Source organism: Carassius carassius, chromosome 6 (genome assembly GCF_963082965.1).
Source record: "Carassius carassius chromosome 6, fCarCar2.1, whole genome shotgun sequence".
Classification (NCBI taxonomy): Eukaryota; Metazoa; Chordata; class Actinopteri; order Cypriniformes; family Cyprinidae; genus Carassius; species Carassius carassius.
In genome coordinates, this window is record NC_081760.1 from 39,638,679 (window position 1) to 39,665,831 (window position 27,153).

At 36.3% G+C, this 27,153-nt stretch overlaps 1 protein-coding gene across 1 annotated transcript; it reads right to left on the reverse strand.

The window, feature by feature from the left end:
* Window positions 1-59: 59 nt before the first annotated feature.
* On the reverse strand, window positions 60-26,918 carry LOC132141758 (deoxynucleoside triphosphate triphosphohydrolase SAMHD1-like). The gene is made up of 17 exons (XM_059551420.1): window positions 26,883-26,918; window positions 21,871-22,070; window positions 21,676-21,791; window positions 20,996-21,055; window positions 20,635-20,648; window positions 19,844-20,035; window positions 19,712-19,812; window positions 19,371-19,479; window positions 13,546-13,637; window positions 13,343-13,428; window positions 12,862-13,001; window positions 9,269-9,331; window positions 6,670-6,741; window positions 6,483-6,587; window positions 3,625-3,785; window positions 619-860; window positions 60-76 (listed from the first exon to the last, which is right to left on the reverse strand). Exons 1-17 carry the CDS (start codon window positions 26,916-26,918, stop codon window positions 60-62), a joined length of 1,806 nt encoding a protein of 601 aa, XP_059407403.1.
* Window positions 26,919-27,153: the final 235 nt, after the last annotated feature.

A 27,153-nucleotide genomic window follows, 5' to 3' on the forward strand; every position in this document is an offset into this window, starting at 1 on the left:
TGAATGCCCAACTGACCGGATACATTGTCATCAGAGAAGTGAGAAACTTACCAGGGACTTTAGGGATGAACCTGTCCTTAAACACGTAAGAGAACGGACCATGACCTTAATGAAAAACATAACTGTAAAATATACATGTTTCATATTTTACATGATAAAAATTGTATACTCTTTTCATTTGACATGACATAAAAAAAAAATACTAAAAAAAATAAAGTGAGGAAATGGTCAGTTAAAAGAATAAAATAACTCCCAATGATATAAAATCACTCAAGTACAAAAGTACAGTATACATATTTTGCTTTACCTCATTTCAAAATACTACAAACATTTTTAGCAAACATTGTTTAAATTTCACCTTTACATCAAACAAACGTTTAGCATTTCAAATGTAATTTTAAAAAACTCTTTACATAAATTCCAATTCTGTAAATAAGTCTACATAAAGAATACATTTTATATTAATGTATATTATGTATTTGTTATTATTATTAGTATTTAAATCCCTTTACATTGTTCCCCTCTTTTGAAGGATGTTCAAAACAAAGAGTAATCACAGATGTATAGATATAGATAGACTTTTATTTCTGCTCAAGTGTGCTTGTTTCTGGCACTCACCTAAATTGTAGCACAGAGCTGCGATTTGGACACACAGGATGTCTTTCTCGTTAATTAACTTGATCTTGTTCTTTCTAAACTCCTCCTTTTCCTTCTTAAACTTCTTTTGTTTCTCTTCAAACTCCTCTATGTTCTCTTCAAACTCATCTTGTTTCTTTTCAAACTCCTCTTGTTCATTTTTAAACTCCTTCAGTTGTTTCTCTTTCAGAACTTCTGCCAGACGTCCTGCTAAATACGCCGCCCTTACACAAAGACAACACATAATTTTACAAACAACACAGGATAAATCCAGCTTTTACATCATTTGATCAGTTGACTGATTCTCCATATTGAACTCTGTGATGATGGGCATTATTTCCCACTGTGCAAAGTTACGTCCAGTGGATGTCTTTTTATGTCTTTGTTGAAAAGACATCCACTGAGGAGCCAGAATGAAAGTTTTTATGACGTCTTTTTTTGACGTCTTCTGTAGACGTTCAGAGAACCTCCTTACAAGGTTAAAAACTAGTTCAAAAGTGGTCAGTGGAAATATTTCAAAATCATTTAAGGTTCATTTAGACATAATTTATACTGTTTCTGGACCAAATCAACACTCTCAGGATGCATTAGATTTAGACTCATGTTATTTCAATGTAATTTCCAGACACTGTGTTTGTCCTAAAATCAAGAAAATAAAATAATCTTTATGAAATAATGAACTAACTGACGATTGAGCATGTGGTAAAATCAACTGCAAATCAAATATCAAATATATATATAATCTGTTGACATTTTTTTAATGATAGAAATGTTCGAAACAGACTTGTAAATGCTGAAGCATTGTTTATTGTTAGTTCATGTTAACTAATGTAGTTCATGTTAACAAATAAAAAACTTATTGTAAAGAATAAGTGCTGTTTGCATGTGCATATTATAACCATGATTATTTTTCGTAAGGGACACCCAACTCAGAAACCCAGATCAAATGATGATGCAAAAACAAATAACACCGTCTGATCTCATTTCCTTCTTGGCTTGTCTAGCTGCTGTATCACAACAAGCAACCAATAAAAATCAGTTGAAATTTTTAAGGGTCAAGAGTCCAACTAAAGCAAACACTGACCACTACAATGGTAAGCAAGTTAATTATTTTTTTCCTTCAGTGATTCTGTTCGTGAACTTTAGGTGTCTTCAATAACTCTGTTTTGGGGGCCTTACAACCTTTTGAACATGCTGCCTTTATCATATCTATGTAAGCAACAAAAATGTGAATTTGTAAAAAGGCTGATGTCATGGAGTAACCGCAGAGTGCAGTCTGGACGATGGGGCGGGGCGACACTTCGAGGCGGAGCGACACGTGTCGCCCCGCCCATATTTGTTTTCCCCGCCTTTGACACTTTACTCCGAGCCAGCAGAGGGCAGTTTGCGTTAAAATAAACAGAACAGTGGCAGCTGCAGAATCAGAATCAGAATCAGAATGAGCTTTATTGCCAGGTATGTTCAGACATACGAGGAATTTGTTTTCGTGACAGAGCTCCGCAGTGCAACATAACAGCGACAGAACAAAAAACACAATAAGGAATAAAAAATGCAAAAAAATACAAATAGGTGGGTAAGGATTGACAATATACAAATTGACAATGTATGGCAGGTATATTAAAATGAGCATTTATGTATGTACATGTATATTATGTGGAAAAATTTTAACTGTACGCTAAGTATGTGTGTTGGATAAATAAGTGTATGTGTATATAAATATAAATATAAGTAGTATAGTGTGTTCCATGTATGTACATGTATATTATGTGCAAAAGATTTACGTGTACGCTAAGTATGTGTGTTGGATAAAAAGTGTAGTGTATATAAATATAAATAGTGTAGTGTGTCCCACAGTTATTATCAGCTGTTCATAAGATGGATTGCCTGAGGGAAGAAACTGTTCCTGTGTCTGGTCGTTCTGGTGCTCAGTGCTCTGTAGCGTCGACTAGATGGCAACAGTTCAAAGAGGGAGTGTGCTGGATGTGAGGGGTCCAGAGTGATTTTAACAGCCCTTTTGCTCACTCTGGATAAGTACAGTTCTTGAATAGATGGGAGGGTTGTACCGATAATTCGCTCAGCAGTCCGGACTACCCTTTGTAGTCTTCTGAGGTCCGATTTAGAAGCTGAGCTGAACCAGACAGTTACTGAAGTGCAGAGGATGGATTCTATGATGGTGGAGTAGAACTGTTTCAGCAGATCCTGTGGCAGGTTAAACTTCCTCAGCTGGCGAGGGAAGTACAACCTCTGCTGGGCCTTTTTCACAATGGAGTCAATGTGAATGTCCCACTTCAGGTCCTGAGAGATAGTGGTGCCCAGGAACCTGAATGACTCCACTGCAGTCACAGTGCTGTTCATGATGGTGAGTGGGGGGTGTGCAGGGGGGTTTCTCCTGAAGTCCACGATCATCTCCACTGTTTTGAGCGTGTTAAGCTCCAGGTTGTTGAGACTGCACCAGACAGCCAGCTCTTTAACCTCCTGTCTGTAAGCAGACTCGTCACCGTCCTGAATGAGGCCGATGAGTGTGGTGTCATCTGCAAACTTCAGGAGCTTGACAGAGGGGTCCTTAGATGTGCAGTCATTAGTGTACAGGGAGAAGAGCAGTGGGGAGAGAACACAGCCCTGGGGAGCTCCGGTGCTGATTGTACGGGTGCTGGATGTGTATTTTCCCAGCCTCACTAGCTGCTGCATGTCTGTCAGGAAGCTGTTGATCCACTGACAGACGGAGGTGGGCACGGAGAGCTGAGTTAGTTTGGGCAGGAGGAGGTTTGGCATGATCGTGTTAAAAGCCGAGCTGAAGTCCACAAACAGGATCCTCACATAGGTCCCCGGTCTGTCTAGGTGTTGCAGAACATAATGCAGTCCGATGTTTACTGCATCGTCCACAGACCTGTTTGCTCTGTAGGCAAACTGAAGAGGATCTAGCAAGGGTAGATAGCAAGGTGCTGTTTGCATGTGCATATTAAACACTAAACTAAAAACAAGCCTTACCCGATTGAGTGTTCGAAGCGAGTGTGAGTGGCTCCAGGATATACCAGATATGTTCCTCCCAGCTGTTTGATGTGTCTCAGTCTCTGGAACTGAGGAGTATCAATGATCTTCACCAGCAGCGGGTGCAGCTCAATTTGACCCTGAATGGGGTCATTGAAGATCTACAAGATAGAAAATGGAAAACATAAATGCAGTTCATATCATGAATCTAATTAAACGTCCAGAATGTAACTGCAAAGAATGCTACTAGCATTAACATTTTACTTTTATTCATTTATTTTATTAATCAATATAAAAACTATTATTATCACTTCTTAAAAAAAAAAAAAATCCAAATACCAATGAAGAAAAGGCTTTGTTTTTTCATTTACTTCCAAAGGCTGAGAGTATGTGTGTTCCCTGGGAATCAAACCCATGACCTTTTGAGCTGCTAATGCAAAGCTCTACCACTGAGCCACATTATCTGCACAACTAGTTTAATCTAATGTTGTGTGCTGGCAGCTAGCGTCTACGCTAGTTAGCGACATGCTCATTTTTTGTGTAATTTTAGTATAGTAGCTTGTTTTTCTTTTTTTATTGTGTTTTCAGTTGTATTAATTGTCTCCCCCTCTAAGTTTCTAATGAAGATCAGTCCACAGGTGCAGCCATTGTCCATCGGGGCATACTCAGAGGAACATTGATGAAGTTAGACTGCTCATTTTAAATGATGTGACAGAGTGCATTCATATACCAATGTGTAATTTGTTCATTTATTAATTACTTTAAAAAATATATATTGCAAGCATACTATTTGATGTTTGATTTACATTTATGTATTTAGCAGATGCTTTTATCCAAAGCGACTTACAGTGCATTCAGGTTTTACTTTTTATTTTATTTTTTATGTGTTTCCTGGGAATCTAATCAATGACTTTTTGCACTGCTAATGCAATGCTCTACCACAGAGCCACAGGAACTCCAGGAACACAAGATTTGTGATTCTTTGTTTGATGTCGCACTGCATGCATTCCTGCATAATCTGTTTAGTAGTCGTAAATATGTAAAATATGTTGAAATATTGATTTGTGAGCATATCATCTTGTGTTCATAATACAGTGTCTTGTATTATTGAGTATGTATATAGGATCATTAAGGGTAAAGAGAAAGCTTTATGGTAATTCTCAGTGTTCAATTGCTTTGCGATCACACGTCAGAAAACAGAAAAAAAAAGATTTATACTTGTATATCTTTGAAAATGTAGACTACATGTATCTTATTGCTAAAAGTACTATTTAGTAATATTATTGACAATAAGTGTTAACTTTGGGTGGTGCAATGCATGATAACATGACTGATAGGATTACACTTTCTCATCTTGCAATATTTCTGAACAACACTCTTACAGTGTTCTTCTGTGAGGGCAAATAATCTGTAATAATGTAATTATTGTTATTTCCAATTAATTCAGATCCACAACTGCATAAATGTGTTTGCACAACTCATTAAGAGCTGATATGTGTTTGACCAGACGTCTTGTGATTTCTTACTTTCCACCAGAGCCTAGTGTTTGTTACAAAAATTTCTTAGACTATGTAATAATATTTTTCAGTCTTGCATTTAATAGTGACATTTGCATTTTTACCTTGCCTGGGGAAGGTTGATTGTTTTGTGACAGGTTTCCAACAGACCCATTTTCGACTCCTGTAAAAAAAGGAAATAATATATGGTGTAGGAAATATTTTATTGTGTTTCAGTTTATTTATTTTAATAAATTTCATGATTTTAATAATGATTTAATGACTGTTTTTGGACCTGAGCACAATATATTTTACTATAGTGTGTTAAAAATAACTACAACTTGCCACAGTTGTAATAAAAAAAATATATGGAAATTTTGTGAAACAGTGAAAAATCAATAATTAATTTATTATAAATTCCACAACCATTTTACTTCAGTCATATGTAAGTTTCAGTACTTTAAAATGCCTTTTAATTAATGTTGCACATCTGCACGTCTCAGACCTTGGCACTTATCATATACATTTGCAGTATGTGTATAATTGATAATGTGTTCTTTGGCTGATGGAGTTTCATTGCTATGAGAAATCATAATGTCTAGAGAATAATGTGAAAATTGGCCCAAATATTAAAAGTAAAATAAATAAGAAAAATGGTTCTTATTCACCAAGCATGCATACCCAAAAAGGTATGTGAAATCTGCATCAGATGTTTTCGCAAATAAATCACGATTCACCAAAAAAATAAAATAATAATTATTATTTTTATTTCTTTTAATTGTGAAAATTTTTTGGAACATCTGAAACCACACATACAGTACACACACACACACACACACACACACACACACACACACACACACACACACACACACACACACACACACACACACACAAACACAAATACTCTGAATGGCCTTATAAATGTGTTTAGATGAAAATTTGACCCGGACATGAAGTCCGACAGACAGACTTCTTTCTCATTCGTAATACATTTCATGTAGCTCAAGCTGTGATTTTGGCAACAGATGATAATTCACTACAAATCGATGGAAATGCAGAGTTACCTAAATCAATTAACTCATTGTTCTTGCAAAACTCATGAAAGCTCTTCTCTGCCTTCTGCTGGACATCCCGATAACTGCCATCAGTTTTCTTGTAGTACACCCTCATAAGATATTCATGAAACCTTTTTGGCTTGAGACTGGACACCTGTGAAAACAGGATAAACCAAACACAACATGTTAACCAGCACTTCTCCTACCAGGACTATGAATAGAGATTAAACTAAAGAGATCAGGATTCAGTCACATATTCATTGATAGTTCTGTCAATTTATGAGATAAAATTAAGATTTCATACCTGGTACTTCTCCATCTTAAAGGCTGTCTTTAGGTCATTTTTGCTGTAGAAATGAACATTATCTATGGGTTCGTTACCCACTTCACCAAATCCCATCTCAAGAACCTGAATGAGAAGAAATTTTAGATGGGATAGAAAAATAAACGAAAAATAAATGAATGTCTTATTTTTACCCACTGAAACTTACATGAATCTCAAAGTCCCCAACTGTCAGAGGGCTGTCAATCCTTGCCTTCTCCCATTTATTCTTCAGTTCTTCCTAAAGGTTTACAAGAATCAATCAGTCAAAAACTACACTAAATTATATATATATATATATATATATATATATATATATATATATATATATATATATATATATACAGAGGTGGGTAGAGTACCCAAAAACTGTACTCAAGTAAAAGTAAAAGTACTTCTAGAAATATTTACTCAAGTAAAAGTAAAAGTACTAGTCTTGAATAGTTACTTGAGTAAGAGTAAAAGAGTATCGGGAAAAAATTCTACTCAAGTAGTTAGTTACTAGTTACTTTGGGTCATTTATACTGAGCCTATTTTTATTTAGATATATAGATAAAATGTATGTAATGTATGTGTGCGTGTATAAATGTATATATTTCATCAGCCTTTACTCCAATTTATGTAATTTATTATAAAACCTTGTCTGTTTACTTAAGTAACAGATATAGGTGTCATGCCATAACATATTTTTAATACGACTGACTTTATATTAAATGTGAATTTAACACTGAAAGTTAATGTGATATAAATATTACTACTAACCTTTCATTGTTCAGAAAGAGAGCAAATAACATTTACATTATTAAAGATAGTTTTCACTGACAGTCTAGATTTCAATCACTCTCAGAAACTCCCATTAAAATCACTGAAACTGTTAACACTGTGAAATCAATATCTTAATTAAAGATTCGTACACACATCTGCACTTTGTTGTTTCTGACGAGAGAATTCGCCAGAAAGAGGTATTCAGTCAGCGAGCGAGTGAAGGAAGCACCGGCATTTTAGCGATGACTCATCTGAACACCTCTGATTGGCCAATGCTTTAATAAGCTCAAAAGAATCATGTGTGATTGGTTATAATGCGCAGCGCTGTATAAACACATCTATCTCTTGACTCCCCTCTGTTATAAGCCACACACGTACAACAAACTAATGTCACAGTGGTATCGTGTACTGTAATCGAATGTAGCCCAAGTTATTACCTGTTAAACAGTAGACAGCACATGCGGTGTTCATCTAATAAGGATCTCCATCGCAAGCAATAGCCTTTGCAGATTTGCTTTCAATTCAGTGCAGTTCCATAGCCACGTTTTCAACGCTGCTGATGTTAAACGTTACAACTCTGAGTGAACCACTTCAGACGCTCAGCGCGTGCGACAGGGAACTGAACGACTCATTCAAACTGATTCATGAACCAATTCACTCGTTTGCCGATTGGTTTGATCAAGCCTTTGAACAGAATTGACTCAAAAGAATGAATCATTCGCGAATGGGCATCGCTCATTGCCCAGAGAAAAGCAGACGGCGCGTTTGGAATAAACTGAAGCATTTATAACATTTATTGCATTAAGATAAAGTAACGAGAGGAGCGTCGCCCACAGTAACGAAGTAAAAGAACAGATTTTTCCCCAAAAATTTACTCAAGTAAGAGTATAAAGTACCCATCTTTAAATATACTCCGAAAAGTATTAGTTACCCCAAAAAATTACTCAAGTAAATGTAACGAAGTAAATGTAACTCGTTACTACCCACCTCTGTATATATATATATATATATATATATATATATATATATATATATATCACTACAAAATAAGTAAGAGTAGTAAGGCTTATTAAAATCTTCAATAGTAAGTTATGCAGTGTGTTAAATAAAGATCTGAAAAAAACTCAATTTGTGTATGAACATCATGCAGTGATATATAACATATATATATATATATATATATACATATATATATTAATGTTCGTCTAGATATTTAGTCAAAAATAGTCATTTTATAATAACACATACTTTATTTAATATTGTAGATAGAGTAAGAATATCCCTGGCACAAAACTTTTGCAAACTTAAAAACCATGAAAAAATAGATAATAGGGAAAGTGACATGACACTTGGGGTTACAAGTCCGACTCTCTAACCATTAGGCCACGACTTCCCCCTCGAAAAGATACCACCCTTTCAGAAAAACCACATTAATTTCACTTGTGCAATCATGATAAAATCAACTTGTTCAAAACATTGATTTTGCATATGGGAAACATGGGGTATTGGAACATGAATGGTCCAAATGTTTGAAACCCAAATATGAAATTCATGTGTTTTATTTTTCTCTGTAAAGACAACAATTACTTTTTGTGTGAAGAAAATTCATAATCATGACGATTTCATACCATAAATGTTTGAATTGAGTGAGAATCAAGATTTCGCGATACGCTATCCAGAAGGAAAATGGAGCTGAGGATAAGCGAAATAAGAGCTTATTAATCCAACATAAGGGATATCCAACATAGACCACTGGGGAAGATACACATATGTAACTTGCAGACCCGACAAACACAGACTGAAAGGACTAGGACTTTTATACAAAAGATACTCGGAAACACAGGTGAAAAGAATGACTAAATGAATAGGGACATGGGACACATGGGGAAGAAAATAGACACACCTGGAATCAAATTAACCAAACACGGGAGACAGAAACTGGGTCACAGAGAACATGTGGAATGGAAAACACAACATAATGAGTCCGGGGTGTGACACAATACCTGATACACTTTAATCCTGGAGGCTTTATCAGGCTGCTCTTCTAATCTGGCCTTCAGTTCTTCCTAAAGGATTCAGAAGGTAACTATTCAATTACATATGCAAGTACTAGACTAAATAATAATAATAATAATAATAATAATAATAATAATAATAATGAAAAGCAGACACAGAGAAGAAACACAATTTAACAGTTTTTATCTTCAATAACATACAGAATAGGTTCTGTGTGATCTGACTCTCTCTAACACTCTCTTAGACTCTCTGTCATCCACATATTAATTTGACACAGAAGGATAGCAAACACATGTTATGGGGTGCTTATGGTCAGCATAAAATGCTCAGTTTAGCATTCCAGCTTGTTAAGGCACAGCAAAATCCCCAGTGTTAATTTAACACTCTGAGTGTGGACACATATAAACACTGTAAAAGTAACACTGAATTTAATTAGATAATTAAGAAGTTAATTGAGTTATGATTGACCATTATTGAAGACACCTGATGTTAACAAGCAGAATCACCAAACCAGAAAATCACAATTTGTGTGTCACCATTATAGTGGTCAGTGTTTTCTTTAGTTGGGATCTTCGACAAGAGCAAAGAGCAAAAATCATCGAGTGGTGATAATTATGTTTTAATGTAATCGTTGCTTGACCTTAATCACTTTAAAGTCTCTTCTCATCGCTCATTATTGATTGTAACAGCTTTGATTCCACAACGAAAGAGTCTGTATTTTCTATACATTTTGTAGCCATCTCTTGCAAGTGATTCTGATTTTTTTTTTTTTTTTTTATTAAAGAGTTTTCGTTTTAGGCACACAAATATAACAAAAATCAGCGTATGAATCTCAACAATGATGACAAACAGCATATTCAGATAAACAGATCTACTCTAAACATCATAAAACTAGATACTAAAAAAGCTCATAATTTATTCATGCCACAATGCATGATGGGAGCCATGGATGAGTTTTTATTGGCTACAACATGCTTTTTTGATGGTCACCGTTGTTGTGATGCTCACGCTGATTCTTGATGTCTGTGTGTCTAAACTAAAGAACTCTTTCTTTATATAGAACTAACTTTTAAAAACATGTAATATTATGCCAAAAATGCTGGATCACTTTTTTATCCACCTAATTTATGTACACAGTAAAGAAACCTGAACTCAGGCATTCAGGCCACTCCGTGACAATTTAGTCCAAACCACAATCAAATCCATAAGATTGCTTTGGCTCTGGTCTGTTTCTATGCTACAACTCAGTTACCACAGCCACACAAAATCTAAAGTTAATAACTGAAGGGTCAAGATCCCAACTAAAGCAAACACTGACCACTATAATGGTGACACACAAATTGTGATTTTCTCGTTTGGTGATTCTGCTTGTTAACATCAGGTGTCTTCAATAATGGTCAATCATAACTCAATTAACTTCTTAATTATCTCATTAACTTCAACTCTGCTTCAGTGTTACTTTTAACACTGCTTCAGCGTTTATATGTGTCCACACTCAGAGTGTTAAATTAACACTGGGGATTTTGCTGTGGGTGTGAGTGGAACAGTACAAAAGAAGCCAGAGTGTTCCAAACAGAGGAGAGAGATCGAGGCTTTCCTATGAGATTGTCATCTTCTGGTAGCTGCATTTGTTACTTTCATTGCATATGTATTGTTACTCATGGTAATTAGATGAACAGTAAAGATATGCTGTGTAATGAATAGCACAATCCTGGGCCCAGGTATGGTGGGGCCCCTTTCTGACCACAGTAGTGGACAAAGATTTGCTACATTTTGAGTGGAACTTGATGGACTAAAATACAGCAGTAGTAGGTGAAACAGAGAGATCACACAGATCCATGTTTTGAAACCAAATAACTGATGTAAACTACAAAATATCCATTCAATACTTATTCAGGAGAAAAAAGTATTCTCAGTGACAGCGATGTGTAGAACAACATTTTACACAAACTCGGCTGTTGATGGACACATGAATACATCTTTGACAGTTCATCTATTTCCATCATGTTGGTATTTAATGCATTGGTAATATTTCCAAAAGTGTTCTGGCTGTGGTTTGGAAAGTGAATAATGCATCAGTAAAACTTTAAAGACACTTTAAAGACTTGTCCCTCTGATGCCAGCATCCAATCACAGCAGTAGAAAGGAAAAGCGGCAAATTGCAATCTCCTGCTGACTGTAAAGGGATAAAGGTCCCCTTTCAACAGACAATGTTGTCAGCCTTGTTCTGAGTCAGACAGACATTTGCAACAAGGCAAGCAAACCTTCACTTCAAGGTAGGGGTTGCACAGACTAGTCAACTTTAATGCTCTGCCCTGAAGCTTGTAGTCGACTGGTCGCTGGTCCTTTAGAGGGCGCAACAGGATAAGAAATCTCTGAAGGACTTGCACATTTATGCTCCATTTCCAAACAGGACATGACAAATAAATGAAGACTGAAAGTTCTCCACAAGACACATGCGATTATATTACTGGATGCTCAAAACTAAATGGGTGAATGCACGTTTAAAACATCTATTAGTACAGGTCAGTTCATCACTGTTCTAATATAATGCGGTGCTGCTCTATAATGCCACACATAGGCTTCAGATAGTAGCACGTACATCACGTGGGGATCCTGCGAGCAATAGAATCATTCAGCGTGGAAATGTATTCTCAACACTGTCCTGTGATTTCTCAATAAAAAGCTTAGAAACTGAACATTTCATGCATATAAAGTGGAATGCAAAAGTTTGGAAACAACTTTCAGAAGCTGTGAAAATGTGAATAATTTTCAAAAAATAAGAGAGATCATACTAAATGCATGTTATTTTTTTTATTTAGTACTGTCCTGAGTAAAATATTTTACATAAAAGATAACCCTAACCCTAAGACAACAAATTGCTGAAATTATTAAAATAACCCCATTCAAACGTTTGGGAAGCCCTAGTTCTTAATACTGTGAGCTGGGGGGTGAAAACTTTTGGAAGATCAAGGTAAACTGAACTTAATTTGTGTTCTGGGAAACATACAAGTATCTTCTGTTGATTACGAAGGGCAGAACTAAATAGAACAAAATATATATTTCAACAAAATAAGAAAAAAATTGGCCATCTTCATCGTTTGTTTGATGCATGAGAAGTTTTTCCACCTTTTTAGTTTCTGTTTATCTTTTCAGAAGATAACCAACTGTAACTCTGCCATAGTAAAACCCAACTGAATCACTTTTATGCATCTTATGCACTTTATTCCTTTTCCATTCATGAAATTAATTCAAGAGTTATTGATTACTCTTGTTTCTCTTTTGTTAATTTATTTTATTGCACTTTTGTCTTCCTTTTGTTGATAATACAGTAAGTGGATCTACCACTTACAGTCTCACCAATATTTCAGATAAATCAGTTGGCTAATTCCTTTTAATTTGTCCTCATGTTTTGTCTGCATTTGCTAAGAGCTTTTGATGGAAAAAAAGTTACCCAGTCAAATACATATGGATATTTATTATAAATATAAATATAAATTCTAAATATACATTTTTGATATCCATTATCAATATAAAGTAAAACTATTATATTTGCACATGTTTGCACAAGGTGTAGTACCCTTAATCCATCTTCCTTCAGTCGGGCCTCTCCCACAAACTTTGGCAGCTTTCTCTCGACAATATCTTCTAGAATGCATTGAGCTGCAGTCAGATCACGGTGTGAGTCTGATGGGTGCAGGATCTGATCAAAAATGTGATCTGTGAAAAAAGAGAAGGGGAAAGGGAAATAGTCAACATTCATAAAAACAGCATACGATCTGAATATTATATATGTATAGGCAGGTGAATCAAATTTAATCCGGTGACAACTCAGTTGGACCTTGATGTTCAAAGTTAAGCGATTTAAGTGCTCCCTTCAGCTGTTTTCTATTACAAAGTAGATAACTACTTTAGATGATTAATTGATCAAATATATATTCAATTTAATATTAGCCACATCAAATAGCCAAAATAGGTTTTCTTTTATTTTTACTTAGTGTATTTTTTTTTTTTTAGAAAGGAACATCTCTCTCTCAATTTCTACCCATGGTGTTTCTGACCTGTGAGTTCTGTGTACTTTAACATGTCATCTTTTTTTTCGGATATCTTTAGCTGGTTATTGGCTAGTACGAAGGCATCTTTGATCCTAACATACAGAAAGAAACAAGCATACACCTGTGAGCAATGACAAAATCAGGGGAAATATCAGGATGCAAGCAGAAAAAGAGATGCATAAATATGCTCTTATTCAAACAAAACCCACTTGACATCAATGATATAGCCGATCTTGTGCTGAAGAGCCTCACGATGAAGAGTATATCTGGTGTGAAACATCCCATAAATGTTATCAGCCACCTGTGAGAGAAACAGATTAAAATACTTGAACACAGAAACTGTGTTTATTATTATTATATAGTGAAAGGTACACAGCAAAATCTCCAGTGTTAATTTAACACTCTGAGTGTGGAGTCTGTGGACTCATATAAACTCTGAAGCAGTGTTAAAAGTAACACTGAAGCAGAGTTGAAGTTAATGAGATAATTAAGAAGTTAAATGAGTTATGATTGAGCATTGTTGAAGACACCTGATGTTAACAAGCAGACTCACCAAACGAGAAAATCACAATTTGTGTATCACCATTATAGTGGGCAATGATATATATATATATATATGAGGAGACAGTAGATCTTCTTTAACTCGCTTTATTTCAACATGACGCATCCCCATACACATGAATCTCTCCTGTGTTATCTTCCTGTATCCATCACGCATACGTAAGTACTGACGTATGCCCAATCACAGAACATAACTGGTTCACGTGACATCTCCCCCTTTTAGTCTAAGGATTCATACAGTATTAAACAAAACAACTGTTTCTCAGAAACATAGTCTGAAATTACATTTCCGCATAAAACACAATATTTTCCATATTCTCTTTTTTTTGAAAATGTATTAAATACACATAAGATCTCTTATTCTATTTATCAATATTATTTTTAACTTGCTGTTTAAGTAGACATTAACAAATTACATCTGAACAAGCAAATATAAACAAACATTCTTCTCAGACCTTCCCTTTTGTCCTTCAACATAAGTGGTCTGTACTCATTTGTGAACATCACTAGTTAACTCATTTCTTCTGACTAGTAAGTTAACTTGACGGCAGGTTTCACAACACGTCCAGAGCGTGTTCTCAAAACTCTGGGTGACGATGTTATGCTACCAGTCTCTGAATTATTTTGAGTTGGAAAGGTAGCTGATGTTATGCTGCCCGGCGGGGTGGACACTTTTGGTAATTGTGTTGGAGAGTCGTTCCTTTCTTGGTTGACAATCTGCAGGTGCCTCCGGTTTCGTCTGATGGTGTCTCCTTGTGGCGTTTTCACCACAAACGAACGGGGAGTGGAACACGAAGCCTGAATCACCCCGGTGCCTCTCCATGTCTTTTCTGAGTCTGTTTTCAGTCGCACTCTGTCTCTGACCCCCAAGGTGGGAAGCTGCTTAGCTGAGTATCTCCTGTTGTAGGTGTATTCGTAGGCCTGCTTAGCTTTGGCATCTGTCTGCCTGACGGTAGACAGATTTGGCCATGACGGTTTCAACTGATGGTGAACTGGGAACTGTGGTTCGCAGTCTCCTTCCCATGAGGAGTCTGGCTGGGCTTTCTTTTGTCGGCTCCGTAGCAGTGTCCCTGTAGATCAGGAGAGCTAGCTGGGGGTCTTTTGCCTAAGGATGCTTTTAGCGGTCCTGACAGCTCGCTCCGCCATCCCATTAGCTTGGGGATTGTATGGGCTTGATGTAGTGTGCTGGATTTCATACTTAGATGTGAAGTCCTGACTGCCGTGAGGTGAACTGTGGGCCGTTATCTGTAATCAGCTCTTCAGGTATCCCGAACCGTGTAAATATGCTCATCAGCTTACTTATAACTGCTTCACTCGTGGTCTGGGTGAGACTTAATACTTCAAGCCATCTTGAATAATAGTCAATAACAACCAGGAAGTGCTTTCCTTTAAACTCACAAAGATCTGCAGCTAGTTTTTGCCACGGAAGTTTCGGCAAAGGCGTTGTGATGAGTGTTTCCCGGCTTTGGCTTGGTTTGTGCTCATTGCAGTGTGGGCATGAGGACACTTTCTCCTTTACTGCATGGCTTATCTTTGGCCACCAGATAGCATCATTGTATCTCTCCCTGGATTTGTTTAGGCCTTGATGCCCATGGTGGATTCTCTCCAGCATCTCAGTTATCATTATTTGTGGGATTACTATTTGGTTTCCCCTCTTTACCAGTCCATTATGCTCACTGAGACTACTTCTTTCCATAAAATAGTCTAGAGCAGGTCTCACGACATCCTTTCTATATCGCGGTCAGCCAGACTTAATGTATTGTCCAACTTTCTGTAGGGTTTCATCCTTCTCTGTCTCTGCTTTTATGCGCTCCAGCACTGTTTTAGGCCTTTCCAGTTCTGCGATGGAGTCCACATATGCCTGGATGTCCTCACTCAGTTTTGTGTCGTCCACTTTTGACTCTGGGTGCCTTGACAACACATAGGGTACTATCAGGTGTTTTCCTGGGATGTACTCAGCGACTGGGTTAAACTTCATTAGGCAGAAGTCGCTGGCATCTTAGTGGAGTTTTGTCTAGGTCTCTGTGGTTAAAGAGTGTCACCAGTGGTTTATGGTCTGTTAGTAGTTTGTAGCTTTCCAGACCACACAGATATAGATAGAAATTTTCTGAGGCCCATACACTAGCAAGACACTCCTTTTCTATTTGTGCATACTTCTTTTCCGCTTCATTTAGTGTACGAGAGCAGTAGGCTACCGGTTTAAGTGTGCCTCCATGATTTTGCATCAGCACCCCTCCTAATCCATAACTGGATCCGTCAGCACCTACTACGGTGGGCAGTTTTGGATCAAAGTACTGAAGAATGGGTGCAGAGGATATCAGCGATTTTACTTTCTGGAAGGCTGCTTCTTGCTGCAAGTCCCACACCCATGCTACTGCATTCTTTAACAGCTCGTTAAGGGGATGAAGGATTTGTGACAAGTTGGGTATGTATCTGCCGACATAATTCACCATACCAAGTACTCTTTTTAACTCACTCACATTTGTAGGTGTCTCCAGAGCGGTGATGGCGGACACTCTTTCTGGGCTTGGAGTTACGCCCTCTTGACTGATGACCTGGCCCAAGAAGTGAATGGAAGCCTGCCTGAACTTACACTTTTGGCAGTTAAGGTTTAAGCCAGATGCACGGATTGTCTCCATCACCTCTTTCAGGCGGCTGTCGTGCTCTTCCAGAGTAGCTCCGAACACAAGAATATCATCCATATAAACTACTGTGCCCTCGTGATCATGCAGTAGTTCTTGCACCCTCCTTTGGAATATTTCTGGTGCTGATGTTATCCCGAATGGGAGCCGTTTAAAACAGTATCGTCCATTTGGTGTTATAAAGGTTGTTAATTTTGAGCTTTCTTCATCCAGAGCCATCTGCCAAAATCCACTGGCAGCATCCAGAGTTGTTTACACCTTACTTCCAGTCAGTTTGTGCAAGATGCTGTCTGTGGTCGGCAAGATGAATTTTTCTCTTTTCACGTTCTCGTTTAGTTTAGTGAGACCTACACACAGGCACCATAGGCGCTACCCATTCTGTAGGCTCCGTCACGCACTCTATTATGCCATTTTCCTCCATTCACCTAAGCTCCTCCTCTACTTTAGGTAGCAGCGGAATGGGTATGCGGCGAGGGGCTACGACACTGTATGGCTTAGCATTTTCTTTTAGGACTATTTTTATGGGGTCTCCTTTAAGCAGCCCTAGTTCCCCAAACACACTCACTTCTTCAATGTGTTGTATTAGACCCAGACGAACACTGACAGATCTACTCAGTAAATTATCACAAGTAGACTTTGCCACTATTACTCTAAAGTAACAGTCTGTTGTTTTTCTTCCTTTTGTCTCTTGCGTCTTAGCTAGGAATTGCCCCAAATGGACCACTTTTCCTCCTGGACTTTCCAGTTTAGAGGTGACTGGACTAAGTTTCGGCTTGACACAGATGGCCGCTATATGTAGCCTCATTTATTATTGTCGTGTCAGCACCAGAATCAATCTTGAAGCTGACTGGAGTGTGGCATATCACTAGTGTTGTGCGCCATGGTGGCTCTGTATCTGTGATGACTTCATCCACTGTAGCCTCATTTTTGGTCATAGTCTCATTTATTGATCCTAAGAATAAGCTGTCAACTTCTTCAGTCACATCTTGTATCATTCTGGTTTTGCATTTGTTTGCAAAGTGGCCAATTTTGTGGCATTTGTTACATTCTCTGTCTTTAGCTGGACATTTGTTTCTTGCATGTTTGCGTCCACATCTACCACTGACTTTTTCTTTCAACTTAAAGTTTTTCAACAAGTTTTTCTTTTCATTTTCTTTTCGTCTTCCTGCTGCCTCGTATTGTGTTTTTTTCCACTTATTTTTATAAACTTTTGATTTCACTTCATCAACGTGCCCTGATGCACCAGCCTCGCTGTTCTGTTGCTTCACTAACTTTGCCATCCTGTCCGGTTTTCTCCTGTCAAACTAATTCCTTTAGTCAGCGTACTGTGTGGGTTCACTTCTGACACCATGTGAAGTGTACTATCTTCGTGTAATATATATATATGAGGAGACAGTAGATCTTCTTTAACTCACTTTATTTCAACATGACGCAACCGCATACACATGAATCTCTCCTGTGTTATCTTCCTGTATCCGTCACGCATACGTAAGTACTGACGTATGCCCAATCACAGAACATAACTGGTTCACGTGACACTATGTCTGTCTGATATATGAATAAAACACGTCTGCAAATTACATTTGATTAGATAGTTCTTGCTGCTTCCATAGACATCAGTGTGTATTTTACAAACTACCAATGTATTGTTTTACTAGTGATTATGTATATTTAAATGTATGAAACCTAAAATAAACATTATGTGGTTGAAAACACTGCATTAATTGTGATATTTGACAAGCGCTGAGCGCGTCCGTCTCTGGCTCAGTGCCAGCCAACACGCGAAAGCTGTTTGAATCTGGCAGTTCTGTGACGCCACTGAACATTCTAAATCATACTCTCAGGGGCACAGGAATAAGAATCCAATATATGGTGCCATAATGCTAAAAATGTTAAAATGTAATTTACATTTTCAATTATTTTTGTTAAAATATATCTGCCGACATTTGGACTGCCAACCAATCAGCAAACAGCAGCTGACTGTGACCCAGCAATCTATGATATAAACAGATAATTTTTGATTGCACATTGCTAGCTGGCAATATGTCGCAGAACTCCTTTCTTAATTTTTTTTTTTAGCAAAAAACCTTGGCTTGATGAACAGCCGGACACAAGGCCTTAACGTTACACCTGATGAGGATGTTTTTCCCTCCCCGGGCCCAACATCAACAGACAGTGTTGCCAGATTGGAAATGTCAAAGTATCGTACCAGAAGTTAAAAATTATCGTATTTGGAAGAAAATTATTACATTTAACAATTAATGACATTTTGACATGACCTGCAAATTACCACTAGGAGTATGGTTGGACGGAAGCAGTGCGACAAAAATACTATCCCATAATTTTGCACAGTAATCTGACAATAAATGTGGCACACCCAGATTTTCATATGCACACCCAGAGTCTCTTTTCTGGCTACGCTACTGATACTACTACTGATACTTCATTTTGAAAGTAATTGCTTTTACTCATTTTTATGATTTTTTATTATGAAAAATTGTTAATAACTTCATGGTTATTGAACATAATGGTTAATAACTTTACTGTCACAAACATTACTTCCACCAAATTCAGTTCACACATCACTGCGCTCCTGCTGGTTATAAACAGCAGCAGCTCCTTATAAATAGAGCATTCAAATCAGAGGGATACAATCAGGGTAAAACGTGGTATTTTATTTTCACAGTAAGACTGCTTTCAAAGTGTTGCCAAGTTTGATAGAAGTGGCTGGATATAAGTGAAAAGGTGTGAATCTCTTGGTGAAGAACAAAAACACAAAATCATATACACACATAGTGATGGTGTAAATGAAAAGATGAATTGTCAGGTACCTTGTCTCTGAAGCAGATGTGTTTCCTCCCGTTCACGTTACACACTCGAGCAGATTTCAGCAGACGCTGAGAGTCAAAACCACATGGAATGCCGAGATAATAACAGTCTCTGCATGTAAAATAAGAGAGGAATTAACTAATGCAATCACTTAACACATTTACAATGAGCCATATTTATACTTTATCTTCAGATGTTCATAACCTGTTCAAATCATATTAAATATTAGCTTAGTAATACCAAACTCTGCTACTTCACTTTACTTCATAGACAGAAGCTAAATTGAGCGGAAGTACGAAGTCTGACATAGGCTAATTAAACATCACTTTAAAAAAAAACTAACCGAACCAAATAGTCCCATTTGTCCACATCAACGCCATTCACTTTATTAGCCACAATCTCATACAGGAAAGACTTGTCCTCAGTCCTGCCCTTCATTGACCACTGCAAGATGGAAAATATTTTGAACTTAAACGCTGTATCCTGATAAATGCTGAAACAGCAGCTTAAACACAAGTTTTACCTTGCCATCCTTTTGTCCTTTCAGAATTAATTCCTCAATGAATTTGATGTCTTCATCTAGATTCAGTCTGAAGCGGTCCATCTCTTTGTCCAGTCCATTCTTCTTTCTCATGCAGTGAAACATGTCAACAGACGCCTGCTCGTGCTTCAGAAGGTCAACATAAATACACAGCAGTACAATTAAAGTGTACACAATAACTACACAACTTGCTTAGTAGTTTATATTCTAATGTTATTTTTTATTATTCTAATTTTATGAAGAAGTAACTTTGAAGTGTATGCTCAGAGCATGGAAGTGAATGAAAATGAAACCGTATTCTTTTGGTGAACACAAAGAAGTGCTACAGTAACAGAACATTTACAGTTGAGTAAATGGAACATTTTGACAGATTCTATTCAGACAGTTTATATGTATTAGCATAACTGTTTAAATCTGTTATTTGTGTGTTGTAGATCAGCTGTTGAAATTACAAATGTACACAATTTTTAGCGTATGACTGCAACCCATTAATAAGTAAATTCAGTTTGCATTACTGTCTTTCACTGCATTCAGTTCACACTCGTATTACAGTAATTATAGTCATTTCTTCTATTACCATATTTAACCATCATTCAAAAGACCAGACACATTAAGAAAATTAAATAAGCTTGACTGAATGTTTTGACTTGATATTCTACATGCTTTGTAGCACACTGACTTTGAAATACATGTTTATATCTGTATAGGGAAATTATGATGCTTACCTCCCAATGCTCATCTGAGAAATGGGAAGAGATTTTATGCATTGTGTGAGGCAGGTTTATAATAGTCAACATAAACAAACTATTACATTGTATTAATAAGGACATCAACAATTATTGAGCAATGGTAAAATATTCAGTTTGCTATCAGATTTTTTTTAAATATTCAGAATAAATTAAATTAACTTATTTAACTTAATTCATTTGATTTTCTTAAGCTACATCGTTCTTTCAGTTATATACATTAATCTCTATATTTGCCTTGGTTATGGTTCAGCATTAAATATCTAACAGCTAAATATGAATTATTGATTGCTTACATGCAAAGCTGAAATCACTGAATCAAGAAAACTCAGACATTTACCATCAGGCTGGACTTCCGGGATGAACATGCCATCAAACAAATGAGAGAATGGACCATGACCTGAAAGGACAACGTAACGTGCCTTTATTATATATAAATTACTGTTTGAATTTACTTTTATTAATTTACTTTGTCATTGATAAATTACTTTTTTATGAGTTCAGTTATGAACCTCATTCTTTCAAATTTAGCTGCAGAGCCAGAGACTTCAACACATACAATAAAAAAGCCATGTACATTCCTCTTCCAGTTGAAGAGTATGTTGTAGAAATTGTATACAGTCAGTGGCAATAAAGCAAACTTTGACTATAGTGACCATAAGAAAGAATGTTTCCCTTATTGTTCATTTGTTGACTATGAGAAAAACAAAGTGTATTTTTTTTTTCTAATTTTTGTTGTGTTTGAAAAACTAAATAAACTATTCTCAAACAAATGTACTTTAAGGTACTTTACAACACTTTTTAGACATACACTAAGTGTGAAATGAGTGTGAAATACATTTTAATTATGAAATAAAACAGACTATTAAAAAAAATCACAGTGGCATTGAATTTCGGGGGTGGGTAAGCGGTCATTGTTATAAAAAAATAGCAATGAAATACACACTTATGTGCTTCTTATCCCAACAGATATATTTTTTTTTCTATGTAAATATGCACGTGCATGTTTGTGCTCCTCACCCATGTCATGGCAAAGAGCAGCGATCTGAACACACAGGAAATCATGTTTAGTAATGTTGAGCTCCGGCTGATTCTCATGTAGAGTCTTGAGAAGACATCCTGCTAAATAAGCCACACTAACACACACAATGATAACCAGTTTATTGCAAGGAAAATTAAGTAAAGGTACAGCCTTGAAAAAGGAGAAAAAGTTACCCGATTGAGTGTTCAAAGCGAGTGTGAGTGGCTCCAGGATACACCAGATTTTTAGTTCCCAGCTGTTTGATGTGTCTCAGTCTCTGGAACTGAGGAGTGTCAATGATCTTCACCAGCAGCGGGTGCAGCTCAATGTGACCATGAATGGGGTCGTTGAAGATCTGCAAGATAGTAAATGGTGTAGGTTTTATAAAACTGACCTAAAGAAAATGTCAGAAGCAGAGAGCATCATCTGGAGTTACTTTACAAAAATATGATTGAATTGATGTTTAAATATCTATCTTGAGATTATGGATTTAACACAATGGATTTAAACTGAATATAATGCCATTATTTATTTGATCATTTGTATTATAGAAGTAAAAAAAAAATCAGTGTACATTTGATAAGGTCATATTGTACATGTGAAAACTGAAAAAATGGTACTGTTAAGCTATCAGATGTGTTTATGCGTGAGGTGTGATTTAGCACATGTCAGTCTCTCACCAACTAGGTCATCTAATCAGTCACTTGACTGTAATGAGATGATTTCTGTTTGTTAATGTCTAAATTCCTACTATTTACAAGAAACTTTCTTCTTTCTATTCTGATGCTTCACTTGCCTTTATGATGTCCTTTGAAAATTCTACGGAGTATTTCTGTTTGACGTTTTCCAGATCCTCTGTGATTTTTGTCTGTCTTTTCTCTGTGGAGACACATTTTTGTCTATTAGAAATACTTTGTTATAAATATGTTGTTTCAGCTTTATAAGTCTTTACAGTATTAATGAGAGATCACAAATGTAGGCTAACAGTTCTAAATCAAATTTAGAATGACTGAGGAAGGTTTATCCGATCAATATATTAAAACTGGGAATGAATTGTATGCACTTGTTAAATTAATCAACATATTGGCATAATTCTTAAAATGTTTTAGTTTTCCTAAACTACTAATGCTAAATAACAAATAGACTACAATATCTGATATTCTCTCCAACTAGATTATTAAACTGCAGGGCAGGGTAACCTGCTGCTAGAGCAACCATTACTGACACCAAACCGCTGAATTTGCCAAGAGATCAAGGTGAGTTAAATGCTAAATTTGTTAAAAATGCTAAACTTAAGAAGCAAAGTTACTGCTATCCGACATCATCTCTGGATACATGTTCCTAATTTGAGAACTACAACATTAAGTGAAAAGCTATCACACATTTCCACAAACTATATAAATAAAGTGATGCAAACAGTGTATTCACATAAATGTGTTACCTTTTGTTAGCAAGCTTCTTAAAATGTGATTAATTTATTTATTTAGTGGCAGTAGCCTATGGAAAAATGCCACAAAAAGGTTACTGACCCCCACTATTCTTCATATTGGGTTATAGAGATGGGGGTTTAAAACTTACAATAAAAATATGTAACTTAATAGATTACATTCTTATATTTCACTTAAATGTCATTTGTACATAAAAAATTAAAAGCAAACTTAAAATGAAAATATTACCGTAATCTTTCTTGAAAATTCTTTTTATATCACAAAGGCTTTCTTCAACATCTATTTTATCTTCAGACATTTTCACTTTGTTGGTGATCTGTTGTTGTCTTTCTTGTGTCCTGAAATGAGGATGACAGGAATGATGATCTGTAGAACTCTGCAGAGATTTTATAGATTCAGAGACTGCCCACTAGATTACGCTACTGGCTTCTTCAGGAAAATAAGAGGTTGTGTCACAAAGTGACAGTGAGTTTGATCACTCGAGTAAAAGCACACAAGCAAATAGAATCTCACCTTTGCAATGACTGAAAACAGATGCACAATTTTTCCTCCTAAACTTACAGATATCATAATATGAATTCATAATGTTGTAATCAGAATATTTCCCCCATGGACCTCCCCCCCCCCCAAATATTTCAGAGAACAGTTCTTAAAACATTTTTCTTTGTGTGAAGAACTTTATAAACATCTAAAGAATTTTTCCACTGTAAAGAACCTTTTGTTGAATGGAAAGATTCCATGGATGCTAAAGGTTATTCATGGAAACATCATCTTCATTTTTAAGATAAATATTTCAAGTGCACAACACTGAAGCAGAGTTGAAGTTAATGAGATAATTAAGAAGTTAATTGAGTTATGATTGACCATTATTGAAGACACCTGATGTTAACAAGCAGAATCACCAAGCGAGAAAAATCACAATTTGTGTGTCACCATTATAGTGGTCAGTGTTTGCTTGACCAGTGTTTGCTTGCTTCAGTGTTACTTTTAACACTGCTTCAGTGTTTATATGTGTCCACACTCAGTGTTAAATTAACACTGGGGATTTTGCCCATCCCTGACTGTTAATCACTATTGATTAAAACTGTAGCTGATGTTTTTGGTTAGAATTTTAAATGAAAGAATAAACAAATAAACAGAGGTGTCAAGTAACAAAGTACAAATACTTTGTTACATTACTTAAGTAGAAATTGGTGGTATCTATACTTTACCTGAGTAATTATTTTTCAGCCGACTTTTTTCTTCTACTCCTTACATTTTCACGCAAGTATCTGTACTTTCTACTCCTTACAATTTAAAAATAGCTTCGTTACTGCTATTTCATTCCGGCTTGTCATCATTCAAAAAAAAAAAAAAAAACCTATCCAGATAAATTGCGCCATCCGGATGGAGTGAATTTGATTGTGGTTGGATTTTAATTTGATTTATTGGTTTGTACGCGATCCATCACACCTGCACATGACACAAATCACATCACACTCCAGCAAGGACATAGCCAGTTTTGGGTTCGTTTATCAAAAAATATATTTCTTAAAAGTAGGGTTTGGGTACGGAACCGGTATCCGATCGCCTCAGAGTCAGCCCCCTTAAATTTCATATGAAACCGGCGTCAGACCGGTCTCCTCTCCGTCTTTCAGTGCGCTCTACAATCCGCAGACCGCGGCGGAGCAGCGCAAGCGCACTTAATCACAAACAGAGGACACAGCAAAAATATAGCCCTTAACACATATGAAGGAACACATACTTTAATTTCACTTATTTAAAAATACTTCATTTAATCATACGTACTTTATACATATACTACTGTGCAAAAGTCTTAGGCACGTTAGTATTTTCACTTAAAAGAATGGTGTTCGGTCACTTATTTATATATTTTTCTGTAGTGTGTCAGTATAAAATATCAGTTTACATTTCCAAACATTCATTTCGCCGTTGTCAGACTGCTTGTGCATTCAAAATCGCACTAGATTATTATTAAAATTAATGGCAAACTGATATTTCCTACTGACACACTACAGCAAAACATATAAATATCTGGCTTAAAACCCTTTTTTTGTGGTGAAAATACTAATGTGCTTAAAACATTTGCACAATTCTGTATTTTAAAAACTACATTGTTGCTACTTTATAAAGAATTAGCATACAGTAATTCACAGAACTGATTAAAGACAGTGACAGACAGCACTCATCTTAACTAAATATCAGAGTGAGTGGCAGAGATACAGTAGAAACATTATGTGTGGTTTTGTATTAAATAATGACCCAGATTGTGAAATACATTTATTAGCCTTAGATTAAGGGACTTGTATTCTCTTTAACTAGATTATTAAACTGCAGGGCAGGGTAACCTGCTGCTAGTGCAACCATAACTGACACTGACTGGATGAGAGGATCCAAGATGAAAGCTATGGATTTATTTTGAATATTTGTATGTTCTTTAATGTTATCCATAGTTTTTTTGTGGTTCTTTTTTTTTAAGTATCGGTTCAGGCACCGTTTAGGCGCCGGTACAGTTTTAAAAGTATCAAAAAGGCACTGGACCCTACTTAAAAGTTATTATTTCTCAGTACTGGCTCATTTACCAAATGGGTGCTTTCTCTTCATCCTCAACAAATTAAGCTACTGTAGGTAGTTCGGTAGCGAGACGTTTTAATAAATGATCGTTTGCGATTGACGACGCGATTGACAATGTTGTGATAAATAGGATATAACAACTTTGTAACTCGTTACCCCCCCCCCCCCTCACACACACACACACACACACACACACACTGGACCATACCAGACGTATGTACTGAATACAGGAAGCTATCAATCAAAAAGGTATTAGGAGTATGAGTTATTTTTCATTTTTAGTTTTTGACTAATCACTTGGATTAATCATTCATTTTGACAGCACTATAATGTTTATTGTATATAGACAACCATACAAGAGTAATTGTTACTAAGCCTGCACCAATGTTCTTGTCCATTGCCCTCGCAGATTCCTGCAGCTAAGCTTGGATGTACATTTACATTCCATTAAAGGTTATTGATGACATGCCTCTGAAGTTTGACTTTTTGCACCATAACAACTTATAGGCAACTAGTCATAATATCTCTAGTCCTTTAATGTATTTGCATTGTACTAAAATGCGTTCATTTTCAATGGGCATATATGCAGCTGAAACAGGTAGCCTAGTGCATCCCAACTTTTTCAACATGAACATTTGAATATAACGTTATAGTCATTATGGCCTATGGCTTTTAGAATAATGTTTTTTTGAGGAGGTGGGGTAGTGCACATTAGGCCCCTGTGGCGCGGCCTAAGCTTTTGTTCTTAATGCCATTTTTTCCCCTTACATTACTTTTACTTTAATACTTGAAGTAGTTTTTTAATCCAGTACTTTTACACTTTTACTTGAGTAAAAAGCTTGAGTTGATACTTCAATTTCTACAAAAGTCTTTTTAAACCCTAGTATCTATACTTCTACTTGAGTAATGAATGCCAATACTTTTGACACCACTGCAAATAAATGAATGAAAGTGTCTTGCAACCACTGTTTGCAAATCTTGTTTTTAATTCAGATTTAAAAAAAAAATACTAATAATATTTTAATTGATTGTACAAATGTTGTTTTTCATGTTGTTGTGCTGCTTTTCTGACCAATGTGCACCATTTCAGTAACTTTTGATTGTTTATACTGACTGTGATTCTGTGCTGCCTGCCCCGACCTTTGCTTGTTACTGTTTCTGATTTTGGATATCCCCTGACATACCTGACACTGTCCTTTGATCATTGCCTGTTTGACCATTCTGATAATAAACCACTGCATATTGTTCCGAACGTCTCTGACTCTTTGTTACAATAGTATTCATCTGCTTATTTGAGCCCAGAATTGGAGGCACAGCACATCTGAAAGCACTCCTCAGCCTCTTCCAGTTTCTTCTTTTCCTCCTTTTTATTCTTAGCTGCCTGATCAGTTCCTTTGTAGTAAACTCTGACCAGCTCTTCATTAAACCTCTTTGGCAGGAAACTGGCCAGCTGTC

Bases quoted from the DNA above. Each gene is read 5' to 3' on its own strand.
- LOC132141758 (XM_059551420.1), bottom strand. From the start codon at position 26,918: ATGGTCAAACAGGCAATGATCAAAGGACAGTGTCAG. The intron at 21,792-21,870 runs GTAACTTTTTCT...TGTGTGTGTTAG, and splicing joins CGCTTTGAACACTCAATCGG to TGTGGCTTATTTAGCAGGAT. The intron at 861-3,624 runs GTAAGGCTTGTT...TCTTTGTGTAAG, and splicing joins CGCTTCGAACACTCAATCGG to GGCGGCGTATTTAGCAGGAC.